This window comes from Vicugna pacos, chromosome 16 (assembly GCF_048564905.1).
Source record: "Vicugna pacos chromosome 16, VicPac4, whole genome shotgun sequence".
NCBI classification, from domain to species: domain Eukaryota; kingdom Metazoa; phylum Chordata; class Mammalia; order Artiodactyla; family Camelidae; genus Vicugna; species Vicugna pacos.
The window spans coordinates 14,567,660-14,585,698 of record NC_133002.1 but is presented as its reverse complement, the minus strand read 5'-3'; the positions used below and the strand labels follow the sequence as shown (position 1 = coordinate 14,585,698).

Below are 18,039 nucleotides of genomic sequence, written 5' to 3'. Positions count from 1 at the left end.
AGAGCAGCAAGCAGTGTGGCCTACGCTGCTCTCTGTCACTCAGAGCATCAGCAGAGCTGGGGTTGCCCCTATGTCACACCAGCCTTATGGCTGAAGTAGGAAAGTTGTGATAAATTTTTTTAATGGCATCATTACCAAATTCTTCACTCAGAGTGGCAAAATGTTCCTCTGACTCCATTCTCGGCCCAAAATGCACATCAGAATATTCTGGAACACTTCGGAACCAGACCAATGCCTGATCCCAGCCCAGGCCGATGAAATCAGATTGCAGGAAGAAGATTGGGGGGCAGACAGGACATCAGTATCCCCCCCACCTTTTTAAGCTTATTCTGATTATCTTTTGTTGCATAACAAACCATCCTCAAAATGTAGTAGCTTATTTATCCAGGCCAGAAATCCAGTTTTGGGGCAGTTGGCCAGGGACCGTCTGACTGTGTACACAGCACTGGCTGAGGTGTCTGACTTGGCCTGGACGGCTCAGGAGGACTCACTCACTAAGCTGCTAAGTTGGTGCTTGGCTGGGGAGCAAGGCTGGGGTTTCAATTTCTCCCCTGGGGGCTGCTTGGACCCCCACACATCATGGCAGCTGGGTTCCAAGAGCAAGTGTTCCCAGAGACCCAGGCATCATCTACAAGGCATTTTGCGACCCAGCTTCAGGAGACCCAGAACATCACTTCTGCCACGTTCTGTGAGCTCAGTAAGTCACCAAGGCGAACTCGGAGTCAAAGGAAAGACCGTGGGATTTCAACGTCCGTCAGTGGGAGGAGAATCAAGGCACCTGCTGCCACGTTCGCCGCAAAGCTCCTGGCGTGCCCCGAGGTGCAGGTTTCCCACAGCTGCGGCAATGAGGGCCACCAAGTAGGTACACACAGAAATTCATTCCCTCCCGGTTCTGGAGGCCAGAAGTCCAAAATCAGTATCACTGGACCGAAATCAAGGCCACCGAGCTGTGCTCCCTCCAGAGGCCCTGGGGAGAATCTGTGCCTGCGTCTTCCAGCTTCTGGAGGCTGCTGACTTTCCTTGGCTCTCGGCCACATCTTCAGATGTCCCTCTGCTCTGTCTTCACATTTCTCCCTCTCTGTGTGCCTGTGCTGAAGCTGCCTCTGCATTTTACGATACACGCAGCTGCATGGAGGGCCCACCCTGATCGTCCAGAATAATCTATTTCAAGATCCCTCTTTCAGTCACATCTGCGAAGACCCTTTGCCGAAGCCAGGTAACATTTACAAGGTTCTAGGGCTTAGTTCCCGCTGTCTTCGGAGGACCATTATCCTGCCTGCACAAGAAAATGTATCTGTGAGTTCTGAAATCTGACCAGGACTTGCTGAAGAAACTCAGTTTCCTGGGTCACCGTGAATTGGGAAGGCAGGGGCTGGGAGGGGAGCGAACCACTCTGTATAATGTCCAGGACACCACAGCCCTCGGCCCAGCAAAATGGCATGGGCACTGATGGGGAACTTACCATTTCTTTCAAATGTTATCTGATTTTTCTGTTTTAAAAAGTAACAAGACATTTCAATAAAGTGAGCTCTGTCAGTGTTTTAAGGGGGGCAGTTTGAAAGCTTTGAGATGCATCTCATCTTGATTTTAAAAGGTCAGAAATTGGGACAAATGTGGAAAATTCCCCTCCTATTGCTGACATAACAGACACTCAGCTGGGGCAGACCCCTTTCCTCTCCCCACAGACACCCAGCACTTCTGGTTTCTGTTTCCCTTAGAACCAGTTAAGACTTGATCACCTTCAGGCTCACTGCACTTCAAAACATAGACACCGACACCCCAGACAACTCAGCGAGGGTCACCCCAAGCCGGTAAGCCCTCCACTTAGTGTAACGTTTAGTTCACATTTTAAAGCACCTTCATTTCGTGTGCACCAGTAATGGACGACATATATCTCGCAAGCCCTTGAAGTATCTGGTGGCAGTTTCAGCTTTAAAGTCAGAACAGAACGGAGAACGGCCGTGACATTTACAGAGCTCTTGAGCGAGAGAATGGTGTCAGAGAGGAGGCAACGGCTTCAAATACCATCCTTCATGCTTCGGTATCTGCCTGCATCCTTTGAGGCCAGCAGACTTTGAATGCCCGGAGATTCCACAGTGATGACTTTCTCACAGAGGCCACTGGGATTGCTTTCCAGAGGGGACTGGGAACCAGACGAGGTCTGGCAGGGAGGGCAGGGGCACCACCTCTAACACAGAAACACTTGGGACCAAAGAACCAGAACTCACCCTCCAGGGCATCCTCTTGGCCAGAGACACTTCACAAAGGAACCAAGTCCCTTAAACTGAGTTTTAAAAACAAATTCCAATGCATTTGTAGCACGTGCTCTCTGTCCCTCTCACGATGCAAAGATCAGATTCTAAGCACACTCTTTTCTCGAGGTTTAAGAAATCTCACCCTACTCCCTTCAAATTGTAAGAATTTCCAGTTTTCCTTCCCCCACCAGATGGAGAACAAGGAACAGCACAGAGCAGATAAACACCCCCGCCTGCCTCTCAGGGGAAGAGTCTCTGGCGGGTAAGGTGACGAGCAGGGACGCTGGCCCTCCTGAGCCCTCCCCATCACCCCAGGACGTACAGGTCTCCAGTGCCGCCTCCCACCCAGAGGAGAAGAGGGTGGAAAGAGAGGCTCGCACATCTGTGTTCTTGGTTTTCCACCTTCCCTCTGAAGCCCTTTAGACCACATGCCTTTCAAACAAACAGATCTTTCTGGTGGCCTCGCGGCCTGACAGGAAGCAGAAGGCTGTAGCTGCTGCCCTTCCTTGGTCTGAGTTTCTCACGTTCCCATTGGTGCCTGTGCTCCTATTTCAAAGGAGTTGTTACATTTTATTTTAGAGAGTAATTTTTCATTCCTAACCAACGTGTACTCAACTGACTTGCCTGACAAAGGAATGTAACCGTGCCTCCGTGGGACGCACCAGCCGATGCCTCAGCTTGCGGAACACGCGTGCAAGCCCACGTTTTTGGATGCGATGGCTGAGCAGGCACTTACCATGAATCAGCTGGGCTCCTTACGAAGCCCGTTTATGCCCATTATACTTGTTATGGGAATCACATTACGCAAGTACGTATTATGTAAACTGATCTAATGTGAGTGCCAGAGGGTCATTCCTGTGCAAGTTGGATACATTTATGAGTCTCGTCACAACTGCATCAAACGAGGTGGGGATGTTGCTCATAAAAGATGAGAAAGCAAAATCTTAAAAACTTACAAGGATTTTACACTCAGATTGTTCTAAGGTTTCGGTTTCTCTCTGTTTTAAAGAGAGAGAACTGGGGATGGAAAACTATGCAGAATAGGTGTTACTGATGGAAGAGTGTTGTTGGTCGGGGTGCAAATGAGCAGACCCACCTTCGAAGTAAAAACCATGGAGGATTTGAGAATTGACTGACATACATTTGTAAATTTGGAGTCAAAATAAAGTGTTTAAATATGTTTTTTTTTTAATTTCCCTGTTGACCGATTTTTTTTTTCTTTTGATGAGAAGTAATCAACGCTGATCACAACTGTCAGCTCAGAAGGCTGCACTTACCTCTGGCCCAGAGGGTGGGAAGTAAGCCTAGAGACTCACGCAGAATAGCACAGTGGGAGGCATCAAGACCAAGGTGACAAGCTTACTGCCACAAGTCACTTAAACCGCTGCTGGTAAGTGCAGCCTTCCTGTCAATCCATCTGAACTCCTCCCTCCCCAACCCCCAATGCTGAGAAAGGGACACTAGTTCATACCCATCCTTTTTGTAAAACTCCAGCATCATGTTATCCGTGGCAACGCTGAGGGGCCGGCGGGCCTGCTCGGGCTGGCGCCGGTCGGCGGGGTCCATGTCTGGGGAGGGCATTGAGCTGTAGTTGGCGTTGTGGTTCACGTGCACCGGACTCCCGTAATTCCCCGTGATGTTGAACTCTATCTCTGCAGGGAGGAAAGAATGGGTGTGCATGGTCTGTTGGCCTAGGCAGGAGAGAGATGAGCAGAGGTGGCCACTCCTGTAGGGGGTCACCTCAGGAAATCTTGTTTCATGGTTCAATGTGAGATCATCTATTAATACTAATTCATCTTAATATAATTCATCCTATTAACAGGCAGACACATGTGCTCACCTAACCTACAATATTATGTGCATTTGATAAAGCATTTCTTACTTGTGATTAACAAATTCAGTCAAACAAGAACAGATGGGTACTTTCCGAAAAAGGCAACATCATCTCTCTGACGCCTCATGTTTAAGAGTGAAACACCAGGGCAGTCTAAATAATATCAGGGATGAGAGCAACATTCACTTTTAACACTTATTTGACGCTCCTGAGGAAGTGCTAGCCAATGGAATTAGTTAAGAAAATAAAATAACAGGCAACATTATCATCTATAGATGATGATACTGTCTCTGGAAAACCTAAGAGAATTATGCCTTCACCTCCTACCTCCATTACTTCTTCATCCTGACTTCCTACCCACACCTGACTTTGTGTCATGAATTGAACTCTCATTTCAGAGCTGTCACCGTCAAAACACAGGAGGCAAAAAGACAACCAAACTTCTTTGATGTTAGATCAGCATTAGTTAATTGCCTCTGATGGACAGAGCACAGAATGATTAATATTTTACCCTCACAGGAGTTAACAATTTCCTGCACCACTGCTGAAAGCACACCCGTAATATTGACTAAACATAAAGGCCCAGGACCACTGCTTTAAAGAGCAAACGCTGAATTTAGCGTAACGACGGCGATCTCTTCAAAGCTGTCACCACCCAGAGTCTTACCCTTATCCCATGGGGCTTCCGTGGCTAAGAACATTTATGAAGCTCACCTTGGGGACCTGACTTTACTGACTAATTTGGAACCAGGTATGAAAAAGAATCTCCTCGCCTCTGAGCCCCACCTTCACACACTGAGGGCAACTCGAAGGACACACAGTAACAGAAGGATGGCAGTCAAGTGAACCCTGAGCACCAAATAAAAGTCCATGCTCATCTCCAGTCCAGGTTCATCCTCTGTCTCTTTCCCTTCTACTCCAGCACTTCGTGATTCATAAAGAAGCCATGGTGAGGACCAGTAAAATCCACGCTCATGGGCAGTACAGGCAGTGCACAGCTTCAGGCCGGAACTCTCCTCAGACAGAAATTAGGAAGTAAGAAGTTGCCAGGACTCTTCGTGTGTGTGTGTGTGTGTGTGTGTGTGTGTGTGTGTGTGTGTGTGTCTGTGTCTGTGTGTGTGCATGTATATTCCAAACAACCAACCAAAACACCAAACACACACCTGTGGCCAGCAGTACCTGGTCTCAAAGGGTCAGGACTCAGTGACGCTGGCGCCCGTCCCCAGAAGCCCGCCCAGCCCGGGACGCCGCCACGTACCGCCGGGGAAGAACCAGTCCGCGTGCTGGATGATGGGCTCGACGATCCCCACGATCTGCAGCGAGACCGTGGTCATCATCTCCGTGATGTTCCTGCGGGCACAGGGCAGAGGGGGGCAGGCTGGGTCAGTGGCCGTGGCAGCGCCCGGAGCCTGTGGGCCCGGGGCTGGGAGCTCGCTCTCTCAGGAAGGACACTGCAGCTCTCTGAAACTCTCTCCCCACCCACAGAATGGAGGTGCCCAGAAGCCCTCCTCACGGGGGACAAGTCACTGAGCAACAGACAAAATCGCCAAGGCCAAGGCACCCGGCACTGCGCGGTGTGATTCTCAAAACTGCCAGACTCTTCCTTTTCCCACCTCTGTTCTCTGTGGGGACAGCCCTCTGTCCCTCTGGCTCCAGAGGATGGGATGTGTGCCCTTCAGAGGTGGCAGGCAGGCCTGGAGGGGCTCGCCTCGCACGTGCTGACTCAGGTGAGCTCAGGGAAGGCCCTCCGTGCAGGCCTGGGGCTCCAAGACGACCCTGACGATGAGCTGTGAGGCTCTGGGCCTCCGGGCCTCCCCTTGAGCCCACAACGGAGCAGGCCGGGCCGAAATGCAGCCTGGCCAACAAACGAGGCCGGCACTTGTCGGGCGCCCCGGCCGGCCGGCCCGCCCAGGCCCTGACGGCCGCAAACGTGACCCCCACACGACCTCCTCGCTGTGCTCACCCTTCCGCTTGTGGCCAAAGCAAGTTGGGTCCTAACACAATTGCCATGTTAGTGGGAGTCATCTTGTTCACATCTTGATATTCTGAGAGCTTGGATAAAAACTTGATCAAGTATCTGAAAGGAAGGCAGAAGGGCCAGGTTTAACTAGGGCTCAATCCCAGCCACGCTCCCCCAGCACCGGGCGGAAACTTCTCCCCTGGAGCACATCTCACTGACAAGACGACTCACATGTCCTGCAATGCACTCAAGACGTGCTGTGTGTCAGACACAAGAATGCTCCAAAGACACACCGACTCAGCTCTCACTCATCTGGGATCAACATCTGCTCCGGTTAACCCTGGCCAGAAACATTCTCCGCCCTCCCTTCTGACTCAGGAATGCAACGCCCTCCTTCTCACACCTGTCGCCCGCCATCCTCCCCGTGTGCAGAGGTGAGAAGCGGTGTACAGGAGTCATCGGCGGGGACATCCACAGCACGGGGGGGTGGTGTCCCCAGGGGTTAACCTCGGTGGGGCTCTGAGAGCCAGTGAAGAAGGTAAACCCAGATTCAGTGCCTGGCCCAGCACTAGAGAGACCCCTGGAGAAGTGTGTCCACACACGAAGGTGCACACCAGCGTTCACGGCAGCATGATTCATCCCAGCCGGAGGAGGGAGACCACGCAAACTTCCATTCAGGGATGAACAGATGAGTAAAATGGGGTTCAGCCAACACTGGAGTACGACCCAGCCTTCAAAAGGAATGAACTACTGACATGTGCTACCACATGGGTGACCCTCTTAAACACGATGCAAAGCGAGGGAAGCCAGACCCAGGGACCCTGTGTTGTCCGATTCCATCGTGTGAAATGCCCGGCGGAGGCAAGTTGCCTGAGGCTGAACGAAGAGGAGAGACTGCAAGGGGCCGGGGGTGGGGCAGAAACGGGGAGTGACTGCCAGTGGGAGCAGGATTTCTTTCTGGGGGGTGACAAAAATGTTCTAAAGGTAGAAGTGGTGACAGCTGCACGACTGTGCAAATACTCCAAACTCCACTCAACTGCGCACTTCAAAAGGGACAATGATGTATGAGTTGTATCTTAATAAAGCTATTATTTTAAAAAAAAGACAATGCGTGAGCTATGCCCAAATAAAGCCCAGAAAGAGCTCCCCCACAGCACCCCAAAACCCACCAGGCTCGGCGGGGGCCCGGACCCTCAGCCACACAGGCAGGGGATTTAGCTCCGTTCTGCCCGGATCACAGTCCAGCGGCTCCTTCAGGACCACATGGTCCCTACGCTGTCACTGCGCCACCTCCACCCACAGCCTCTCGGACCAGGTCATACTGTCTGTCCGAGAGGCCACACCCGCCTGGACCGGGACATGGGGTCTGAGCTGAGACGCCCAATCCAGGGCTGGCCAGGGGCCGAGGGCTGCAGTCAGCAACACGGGACAAGCTGTGCTGGTCTGGCTTTCGCCCTTGGAATTTTTTTTTTAAACTGTGGTTTTTAAATATAGATATATACAATTTACCATTGTAACCATTTTTAAGTGTGAAGCTCAGTAGCATTAAGTACTTTCACACTTATGCAACCATCACCACTGTCTGTCTCCTGAATTTTGTCGTCACTCCAAACCACAACTCTGTCCTGGCTGATGACCCCACCCCCCAGCACCACTACCTTCCCCCAGCCGCGGGCCACCATCACTCCGCTTCCCGTCTCTGGGGGCTGGACCCCTCCCAGGAGCTCATGCACATGGAATCACACAGGGTTTCTCCTGTGTTTGGCTCCTTTCACTTAGCGTAACGTCTTCAAGGTTCACCCACATTGAGGCAAGACTCAGACGTCCTTCCATTTCAAGGCTGAATATTGCAACTTGTGTGTGTTTTCTCCATCCATGAAATCGCTGGACATCTGGGCTGTTTCCAGCTCTTGGCTACTGTGAATAATGCTGCTGTGAGTGTAGGTGTAGACAACCCAGCCCCTACTTTCAAAGCTTGTGGGTGTGCGTCCAGAAGTGGGATTTCTGGATCTACAGTAATTCTATGTTTACGTTTTTTGAGGCTTCTGGGATTTTTTTTTTATGATTTCTTTTTCTGGGGGGGGGTGGTCAGGTAATTAGGTTTATTTATTTTTATTGTCTTTTTTTAATGGAGGTACTGGAATTGAACCCAGGACCTCATGCATGCTAAGCTGGCACTCTACCACTGAGCTCTACCCTCCCTCCACTCCTGGGATTTTTCAACAGGAAAATAAAGAATCAGGCAGATGGCCAGAGAAGCTAATGCTGAAAATCTGCATCTAAAGAAGCTCCAAGGAGGTGGGGGCGGGGAGAGGCGGGGCCAGGAGCAGCTCAGGGTGGACAAAGTGATGAGGAAGCAGGAAGTGGGAAGGAGAGGAACCTGGGAAGGCGGAAGATCCCCAGAGCAGCAGCGAGCGATGAGACGGCACGGGGAAAACCGCCGGTGACGAGGGGAGCCCCAGACGCCTGTCCTGGGCCCTCTCGGTGCAGACCAGCTCCAGGACACACCTGCCAAGTCCTGCTCGGGGCTGGCTCAGCCTCTCCCAGGCGCCCGCGAGCTCCTATCTTTACAACAAACCCCTGATATCTGAAAAGACCTTGCGTTCATCTTTGTTCTTCGAAAACCCAAGAACTGAACTGCATCAGCCACACAGGTCGGGTGGCCTGTGAAGTCGCACAGCCCCTTTCTGTCTGTTTCCTCATCTGTGAAGCGGTCATTCACAACCTCCTGGGGTGGCTTGAGGTGGACAGGAGACAACTCTTCGGGCACCATAAAATGCCACGCCTGCCACTCACCCACGCCCTCAGGCCGGAACCATGTGTCTGAGGCTTAAATGTCCCTGCCCCCGAGTGTCCAGTGTCCACTCACCGGATGTTGCTGTGATTGGCCGTGGGCAACTTCTCGCAAGCGTTCCACAGAGCCTGCAGCCTCTTGTCCTGCTCCTGAATGCTGGGAAATTAACAGGAAAAGCCATCGGGTGAGCGTGAACCAGTGAAGTCTCCCCGGCTTTCACACTAACCAGCCCTCGTGACATTTGAGAAAAGGGAGTCAGCCGTCATCAGTGACCACACCAGCAAGCTGTGACAATTCAAATGTCTGGTTATTACTAATCGTCCTGCTACGTTCTCTTTCTGTCTTGCCTGTGCTATTTTAACAAAACTCCCCGCACCCGCTCCAGGTCCCGGGTGAATGTGTGCCAGCACCGCAGGTGAGGCCAGGAGGGCAATTCTGTCCAGAAACAAGACACGGGACGCCAGTCAGGAGTTCAACCCTGCGTCCGCACCACGGCGGCAGCTGATCGCCCAGCTCCACAGGCATATTTAATGCACATTAAGTTTCTTGGCATCTAGCACATAACAGAAGCTCAATAAACACCTTCTGAATAAGTAAACACATGAACTCATAGAGAAATAAGGAAATCTGACCCTTCAAGACATCACTCAGAGACGGAAAATTTCCATGACCAAAAGATTCTCTAATCTACAAAAAACAAACAAAAAAGCAGTGGATGTGAACAGTTAAAAAAATGTTTGCTCTAAGGAGCTCTTTATTTATAAACCGTCTAAGAATTAAAAGAAATTACTTATAGGACAATACTTTTTAATATACTTCTCATGAAAATCTACACCAAGGCTTACATGGTAGGAAGGCCTTAAGCTCAAAAGAACCTTTTTCTGGAGAAAAACTGAAAAGCACATGCCAGCAGGAGAGGCCCAGCTCTGATCGCTTGATCCGGGGCCCAAGGCGGGGCAGTGGTCACTGCTGGGTGCCCTGAAGTCCTTCCTCCAATCCTGGCCCAGGCGAGAAGAACTCCCCTTTCCCTGGGTTCTGCCTTGAGGAAGAGGTGAGCATCCTGCAACACAGGCGTTTACCAGGACCCTGAACTGAGCACCCAAGGTCTCATGTAGAAACAGAAGGTGACAAATCTTATTTAATCGTCATCTGGCCAAAGCTTGACAAAAAGGGTTTGTCTTGGGAGAACCAGTTCCAACCTGCCTGTGGTCTTGGGTCAGCTACTGAATCTCCAAGAACCTCTTTCCTTATCTGTAAAAGGGCGTTAATAAAAGGGCTTCCCTCGTGGCGTCGGCGCAAGCTGTTTACAGGAGGGTCTGTACAAAGCGCCAGGCAGCTGTATTTCTAACTATTACAGATGAGGGTCAAGACCTCTCTGACCACTCCCTTGTCCTGCACTTTCCCCCAGAAGGAATTGCTGCCATCTGCCTGCGGGGGCCCTTCCGGAACCTTCTTTCATGCGTTCACACAGGTATAGAGGCCTCTTAAAACTGTATTGTTTAGAGCGTGCTGGGTGTTTTCTTCCTTTTAAAACAAGAGACTCTCCTGGGTGTCCCTGTTAGCTTGTTTTATTTCACTCAAAAATAAATCTACCTTTACATGTTAGCGTTAAGAGTGCTGCCAATTTTTTGAACATGTCACGATGTGGATACACCGCAGTTTATTTAACCATTCTTCCCTCTGCCATTCAAAGTAACAGCGCAGCCGACATCCATGCACAAGGACGTCTCTCTGGGCACACGGACAAGCGGGTCCCACGACAAGTACCAAGCAAGGGACTTGCTGCGTCACAGGCTGCATGCTGCATAATCTCAGTGAATACTTCCGAGCAGACCCCACCCCACGAGGCGCTCCCCAAAAGGCGGTGTGACTCACTTGGAAGCCTGAATCCACTCGTCATAGAGTTCAAAGGTCATCAGAGGCTCTGGCAACTCCCGGAGGTAAGATTTCAAAGCCCCTGGGCGGGAAACACCACGCGAGCCGTGAGCCACTCTGACGTGGCAGAGACAGGCTCTCGCAGCCAGTGTCCCCTGTGGGGACGGTTCTCCAGACCACGTGACAAGGCCAATCGGCAGCTCCCATGCGTGGATTGGGAGCTCTGGCGTGGCGGTGGGACCAGGGCTGGCAATCGCCCTGCCCTCCCCCCACAATGTGTCTCCCAACATCAACCCTTTGTCCTTCCAGGGCCAGAGTGACCAGGTCGAAAAAGGGGCCCCGAGTGGACACATCTGGAGCTTGGAGAGGGGCCCCCTCTTAAGTGTCCCTGACATATGGCTGCACACCCTCCACGCTCGCCCCTTCCCCGGGAGCCCCCCACCAGCACAAGGGCCGCGGGCGCACCTGCGATGGCATGGGGGTCGGCCGAGTACTCCTGCACGTCCACCACACAGCAGTCCAGGGCGGCTTTCAGCTTCTTCAGCTTGGAGGCCGACGGCGCTACTCGGAAAAGGCCCTGCGACAGAGCAGAGGGTCCCTGGACGACGGCCTACAGCTCAGAGGCGCAGAAGCAAACCTGACCGACCAACCGTCTGCCCAGCCCATCCTCCGAGGCCTCCAGCTGCGCCCTCCCCATCGCCCTGTGTCGGTGCCACAGCTGCTGGTTTCTGCACGTCTCCTCCTTCAGACGCGAGCAGCCGGACGGCAGGCCCGGGCCTAGCCCACCGCTGCGCCCCCTGCACCCCAAGGGGGTGGCTCGTCTTTCTGACTCAGTATGTATTTGTCAGATAATGAACCCTGGACACTTCGACTTCCTGTCCTCTTGTATTTAAGATATATTGTAGAAAAACAAAAACACTAATTCGGAAAGATACACACACCCCAATGTTCACAGCAGCATTATTTACAACAGCCAAGATATGGAAGCAATCTAAGTGTCCACTGACGGATGGATAAAGTTGTGGGTATCTATATACAATGGAATACTACTCAGCCATAAAAAAGAACGAATTTTCACCATTTGTAGCAACACAGGTGGACTTGGAGAGCATTATAATAAGTGAAGTGACTTAGACAGAGGAAAACAAATACCACATGGTATCACTTGTATGTGAAATCTAACAAATACAACAAACTAGTGAAGGTAACGAAAAGAAGCGGACTCACAGAGCAAACCAGCGGTTCCCGGCGGGGAGAGGAAATAGGGGCTGGGGAGTAAGAAGCGCCAACTACTAGGTATAAAATAAGCTACAAGGAGGAACTGCACATCATGGGGAAAGAGCCAGTATTTTATAAAAACTACAAATGGAGTACAACCTTTAAAAATTGTGAATCACAATACTGTACAGCTGTAATATATAATATTGTAGAGCAATTATACTTCAATAAAAAAGGATTTCAGAGAAGAATCTGACAAGACCTGGACAGACGTGGAGGTCTAGGAGTGGATGCATGCAGGCACATCTACAAGGCGTGTGTGCGCGTGTGTGCGCGCGTGCGTGCGTGCGCTCATGGCTATGTGTATGTGTGCGTGTTTGTGCGTGTGTCTGTGTGTGTCAGGAGGCAAGGAAGACTTTGTTAGTAACTTCACTGGCAGCAACAGCAGAGGAGGCTGGACTCAACCGTGGGAGTTGGCGGTGGGGGTCCCCGGGGACCACAGAGGGCAGCTTCAGCCTGGTGAGGGGTCGGGCAGGAGGGACCGAGGCAACAGGAGGAGGAACGGCGGTGAGGAGGCAGAAGCCGCTGATGAGAGTCATGCTAAGACAGCGGGGAGCACAAAACACAACCACAGAGTGAAGGGCAGGGTGAGGCTTTGGTTGGGTTGAAAGAGACTTTTCTAGACTTGGAGCAACCTGAGTTTATATGTTATTAAAGAAGACAGGACGCAAAGCAGGGGAAACGCGGGTAAGAGTGAGGTCTGGGGAGAGGCAGAGGCCCAGAATGGACCTGTAAAGAGTCAAGACACAAGACGGGAGAAGCCGGAGAATCTGTTCTCCAAGATCTGCTCGTGCCGATCAGACATCTGCAGACACAAGACTCTGTTTTCACTTTTTTATATAATAGCATCGTAGTTACATTTAGAAACATTAGCTTTCAGAGACACACACGGAAGCAGTCCAGGTGAAGTGACAGAATCTCTGGGATTGGCTTCCAAATCCCGGAGGCAGGGTTGTGGGGGGCCGCGGAGGCAGAGGTGGCACAGACGGACCACAAGCCGGAGAGGAGGCTCGTTACCTTTAGGTCTTTCAGCTTTTGCACGATTACAAACAAGTGACGGGGAAAGAAACGGCCCAGTTCACCTCCCTCCACGAAACTGTCCCTCTCTCCTTTTTTAATTGATAGCATACATGAAAAGGCCTGGCACTTAAAACATGGTTCGAAAAAAGCATTTATTCCCATTCCTTCTGCATCTAAAACAGGCCTGGCTGATGGGGGGCGGCCGATGGACAGGTGAAGGTTCACCGTCTTCCTCCTCTGCTGCATCCCTCCAACCACGACCCCCACAACCTAGTGAGACTCGACCTGCTTGGAGACTGGTCTGAATCAGGTTTATCTGCAATATGCCAGGCTCACCTCCCTCCCCGATAAGTTCCTAAGTCCCCATCTCACTCTTCTATACTTTGCTCAGTAATAAAGGCCCTAAATAAATACCAGCTGGCTGATCAGATCAAAGGAAGGCAGAGTAGAGATTTGTATATGGCCTCTTCACTTTTTTTTTTTTAATGCAAGTACTGGGGATTGAACCCAGGACCTCGTGCATGCTAGGCATGTGCTCAGCCACTGAGCTATACCCTCCCCTTTCACAGTGCCTCTGTAGGAACCCAAAGAGGAAGTTTGTCTCCCAGGAAACGGTTTGCACAGCAATAAAAACAAGCCGCCAATTTCTCATAGACCTTTTCCACATGTGGCCCTCAAGACTTTCTAATGTCTGCCTCAATCATATTTTCAGGATCTCAATAGAAAAGTTATAATCAGAAAGGTTAAAAGGCGTATTTTTTTAAATTAAGGAAGGAAGAGGAGGAGAGGAGTGCTGCGATCGTGTTAAACACACAGAAAGCACGGCCGGAGTGGGGCTGTGGGGTCCTCAGGGCCAGCGGTACCTGTGTCCCAGTCCTCCGCTCTCCCTGCAGTGTGAAGGCTCACGGGAGAGAGCGGGACTGGTCCGAGCTCTGGGAGAGAGGGGGCTGTTCCGTGTCCTCACCGTCTGGATTTGTGGGGCTGGGCGGGGACGGTAATAGAGGAGGAGGCCTGCAGGCTACATCGCATGGGTGACGAGACCTGCTCGAGGCTGCGCTTGGCTGCGCCCAGACCTACCTCCTCCTGCATCCCACATTCCAGGAGCATCGTCACACAGGCCTCGATGGGGAAGGCGATCTCCCGGCCACTGATCATCAGGTGCTCCTCCAGGGGCTTCCCGAAGGAGGGCTTCTCCACCCAGGCCTCTGCGGGGCAGAGCGAGAGAGGGGTCAGCGGAACTCACTCCTGCGGGATCTCTTTCCCCTCTGGTCACGCTGACTCTCTTAAATCTCCCAAAGACATGGAAGGCCAGGGGAGTCTCCATCCTTGTGGTTCTGGGGGACGACGGGGAGAAGCAGGTTGGGGGGGACGCCCAGCCCGCTACAGGCGGAGCTATGGGGCTTCACGTCACACATGCACCTCCACACACACCCGACTCATCCCCCATGGGGCGGCGTGTGTGCACGTGCTTTGCAGCCACTGGCTCGAGGCACCAGCTGCAGAAGGTCCAGCAGCTCATCTAAATGTGACCCTGGTCCAGCGGAAGGCGGACAAGGCATGGGGCACGGGACTCCCCTGGGAAGCAGGCTCCCCGCTGCCCGCCCCACACCAGGGGGGCACTCACCCTGTTGTGCTTTGATCTGTGGCAGCACAGCCTGCAGGAGTGTCAGCGACTTCCTGTGGTACTCGGCCTGCACTTCGATGAGCTGAGGGAACACAAAGACGAGTGTGACCCTCGGCCAGGGCTGGCGAGCAGGGCTGCTGGGCCATCGGGGTCCCCCCATAACCTTGGCAGCCGAGAAGTGACCACCGCGGAAGTTTGGGCGGCAGGAGGATCAGGGAGGGAGAGGGGGGCACCCCAGAGCTGAGCCTGCCTGCCCTGCCACCCCACCGGGCGAGCACCCTGCCCGCAGTTCTCACAGCAAAAGGGGCCGGAGAGAGACGCAGTGATATAAGACTCGCTGTGGAGAACACATTCAGAAAACCACTTGTTACAAAGCTAAAGCTCTGAACTGTTCTTACAAACGATGAACAGTACATGTATGTCAATTAAAAAAATATGTGCAGTATACTGTGTATATGTATTTACATGCAATACATTGTATATGTGCAGTCAAACTGTAACAATTCTACCTAACAAAACTGAAAAGTGAAGGAAAAAAAACCATTTGCCTATGAGATAGAGCTGATGCCATGAGCATCTGTATCTTGATTTCTGCAAGATGATCTCAAGATGTAACTGGTCGGAAAACATGTGACTTGACCCACAATCCTTTTCAAGGACCTTGGGAGGCAAAACTGCCTTGGCTGGAGTGATGCAGTCCCAAGCACAAACTCCTCCAGGTGCTCAGTTTTGACCACCCCACTACTAAAAACGGCTGCCGAAACGCTGGTAAGAGCAGAGGAGAACTAGTGAACGACAGTAACTTCATTTGTTTCCTGGATCTCTAACCCCTCCCAAAACAAAACACACCAAACTGGGCACACGTGAGGGAAGAAGGAGGGGGTCACTCTGCTGAGACGTCTGGTGAGGTGAGCAGGTACGATGACCCCCGAGCAAAACTAAAAGGGAATTCTGAAACCCAGAGTGCTGAAACACATGGTACCCAAGCGGCGGCGAGGCAGCCTTGTACGGATGCCAATGACATCACCTGTTTCAGAAACTCTAAAAGTGAGTATTATCTTCACAAATAGAACCAGTGGAATATATCTGAAAAAAAATACTACTTTTTTAAAATAAACTTTCTAAGTTGGAAGGAACGCACATCAGCTCTCCCTCGGGGCGGAAGGAACACTGGGCTTCTCGGCCACCGGTGCACGTGCAGGCAGGGTGCCGGCAGCCCCGGCTCTGCGCCCGCTTCTCCAAGCAGCCAAACTTCTCAGGGTTCCTCCTCCTCTTTCCTCCCTTCACCACCCTTCCTTATCATCCTGTCACTGCCTTGACCATCAAGAAGAGTTTTTAGATTTGAATTTAGCCCCAACTTTAAAAGCAGGTGAGCCTAACTGGATTTTCAATTTGTATTTTTTCTCGCACGGGCTCCTCCCCCCCACCCCCACCCCCAGCTTGGTATTTTCCCTGATAAACAGCCCGGGTCCTAATTATTGGACCAGATTATTCCAGCATGGATGACTCAGGTCCTGTTTTTCTGACCTCTAAATCTACTCTCTAAGCTGAGAGACAGGCAGACAGGCTACTTCAGTTCTCGTTCACCTATTTGTCATTGTCTTGGGCAAAAATCTAGATTTAAAGCAAATACGTGCTGGACTAGGGTAATCTTCTTGGTCCCAAGCTCCTTACTGATCACAGGCTGAGGTTCCTCAGCCTTGGCCCTGCTGACATTTTGGGCTGGATGACCCTCTGTTGTGGGAGGTGTCCTGTGCGTTACAGGATATTTAGCAGCAAACTTGACCGCCATCCCCCAGAGGCCTGCAGCATCTCCCCACAGTGGTGACAGTCAAAAATGTCTCCAGACACGGCCAAACGTCTCCTGGAAGAGGGGACAGAATCCCCCCTGGTTGAGAACCACTGCCAGAGATCACTGAGCTGCAACCATCTTTGCACATGAGGCTGAATTTTATTCTGAGGGTTTTGGAGAAATCCTTACAAGGAGAAACAGAAGGCAGGAATTATTCACAGGTGGATATTCACAGGTGGAACAGCCAAAGCCCCGCCCACTTTGGGGATGTGCCCAACAGAGAGGCGCTCGGTTCCAGGCCCGTTCCTTCCTGTCCACACCCAGACAGCTGCAGACAGACTGCAAGCAGCCCCACCTCCCCGGACCCTTACCGTTTGAAAGTAGTTTGCATAGTCGATTTCTTTGGCCACAAAACTGTACATGTCAGCCGAGAGCTGGTCCTGCGGGGGGTAAAACACAGCAAGGTAGAGAGTGGCTAACGCAGGAGTCTAGACATCACAGAGTAAACAGCCTGTAACCATGGTTTCATCTCACTTTCCAGAATACTCGACAGATTACAAATGTTGCCCGTGGCCATGCCCACGCTTCCCAACCACGGCTCTAGAGGATGAATGAGCGTAAGGAGGATCTATGTCAGCATCGTCTCAGGGCTTTTAACACGTGGACCACGAGCAGAGCTGGGAAAGCAGGTGCTGGAGAGTTGTGTGCAAATTCCTTCCCTCTGTCTCTGCAGCAGGCGCGCTGTCTGCAGCAGCCCCGCCAGGTACAAGCTGCTTCTGCTCTCCTCGTTCTGCTATCTTTTCCCTTTGATGATTCTAAGGCTTTGCTCTCCTTCACTGTCAGTACTGACTGGCTCATCACCAGCACATGGGAAAGAGACGGAAACACACCAAGCCGGGAGAAGCTGGGTAAGACAGGTGGGCAGGGGAAGGACGGCTGATTCGAAGCTCTTCCAAACAACCTGGCCTCCCCCAGCATCACATACGAATCTCACAGTGTGAACAGCCCTTCACCACTCAGCTCTTCATGGGACTGGGGGCAACGGCTGAACACTACATCTGAATCTGGAAAGCGTTCCCCCCCGATGAGGACAGATTCCAGTTTCACAGAAACACCCCAGCAAGGTACAATAAAAGAGCACTTTGAGCAGCTGTAGACTGTGTCCCTAACCCCACCTTTGAGCATGTCGACTTTGCACATGCCACGTGATCTCTCACATTGCTCCCTGTTTGGTAGCTTTAAGGTAGATCTTCAGACAAGATGCTTAGTTGAGGAGAGAAGAGTCTATAATGTTTGGGGTTGAGGTAAATATAAAAACAGCCTCCCAGTGTTCTTTGCAGCACTATTTACAATAGCCAAGATGTGGAAGCAACCCAAGTGTCCAACGCTAGATGAATGCATGTGGTTTATATACACAAAGGAATACTACTCAGCCATAAAAAAGAATGAAATCTTGCCACTTGTAACATGGATGGACCCAGAGGGTATTACGCTAAGTGAAGTAAGTCAGAAAGACGAAAACAAATACCACATGATCTCTTACGTGGAATTAAAACAAAAACAGAGTCATAGATACAGAGAACAAACCATGGTTGCCGGAAAGGAAG

The 18,039-nt window shown here is 51.5% G+C and overlaps 1 protein-coding gene across 3 annotated transcripts in view; it reads right to left on the bottom strand.

The window, feature by feature from the left end:
• Window positions 1-18,039, bottom strand: part of ARHGAP44 (Rho GTPase activating protein 44) — a 105,440-nt gene that overhangs the window by 11,430 nt on the left and 75,971 nt on the right. For all 3 annotated transcript variants that reach the window (XR_012059437.1, XM_072938397.1, XM_072938398.1), the window contains exons 8-16: window positions 16,804-16,872; window positions 14,641-14,722; window positions 14,094-14,221; window positions 11,184-11,295; window positions 10,719-10,800; window positions 8,919-8,999; window positions 6,053-6,166; window positions 5,348-5,439; window positions 3,727-3,907 (exon numbers count right to left, since the gene is read on the bottom strand). Coding sequence is in view for 2 of the 3 variants with exons in the window: in XM_072938397.1 (XP_072794498.1) it covers window positions 3,727-3,907; window positions 5,348-5,439; window positions 6,053-6,166; window positions 8,919-8,999; window positions 10,719-10,800; window positions 11,184-11,295; window positions 14,094-14,221; window positions 14,641-14,722; window positions 16,804-16,872 (941 nt within the window). In the remaining variant the exon portion in view is untranslated. The remainder of the gene's footprint in view (window positions 1-3,726; window positions 3,908-5,347; window positions 5,440-6,052; window positions 6,167-8,918; window positions 9,000-10,718; window positions 10,801-11,183; window positions 11,296-14,093; window positions 14,222-14,640; window positions 14,723-16,803; window positions 16,873-18,039) is intronic.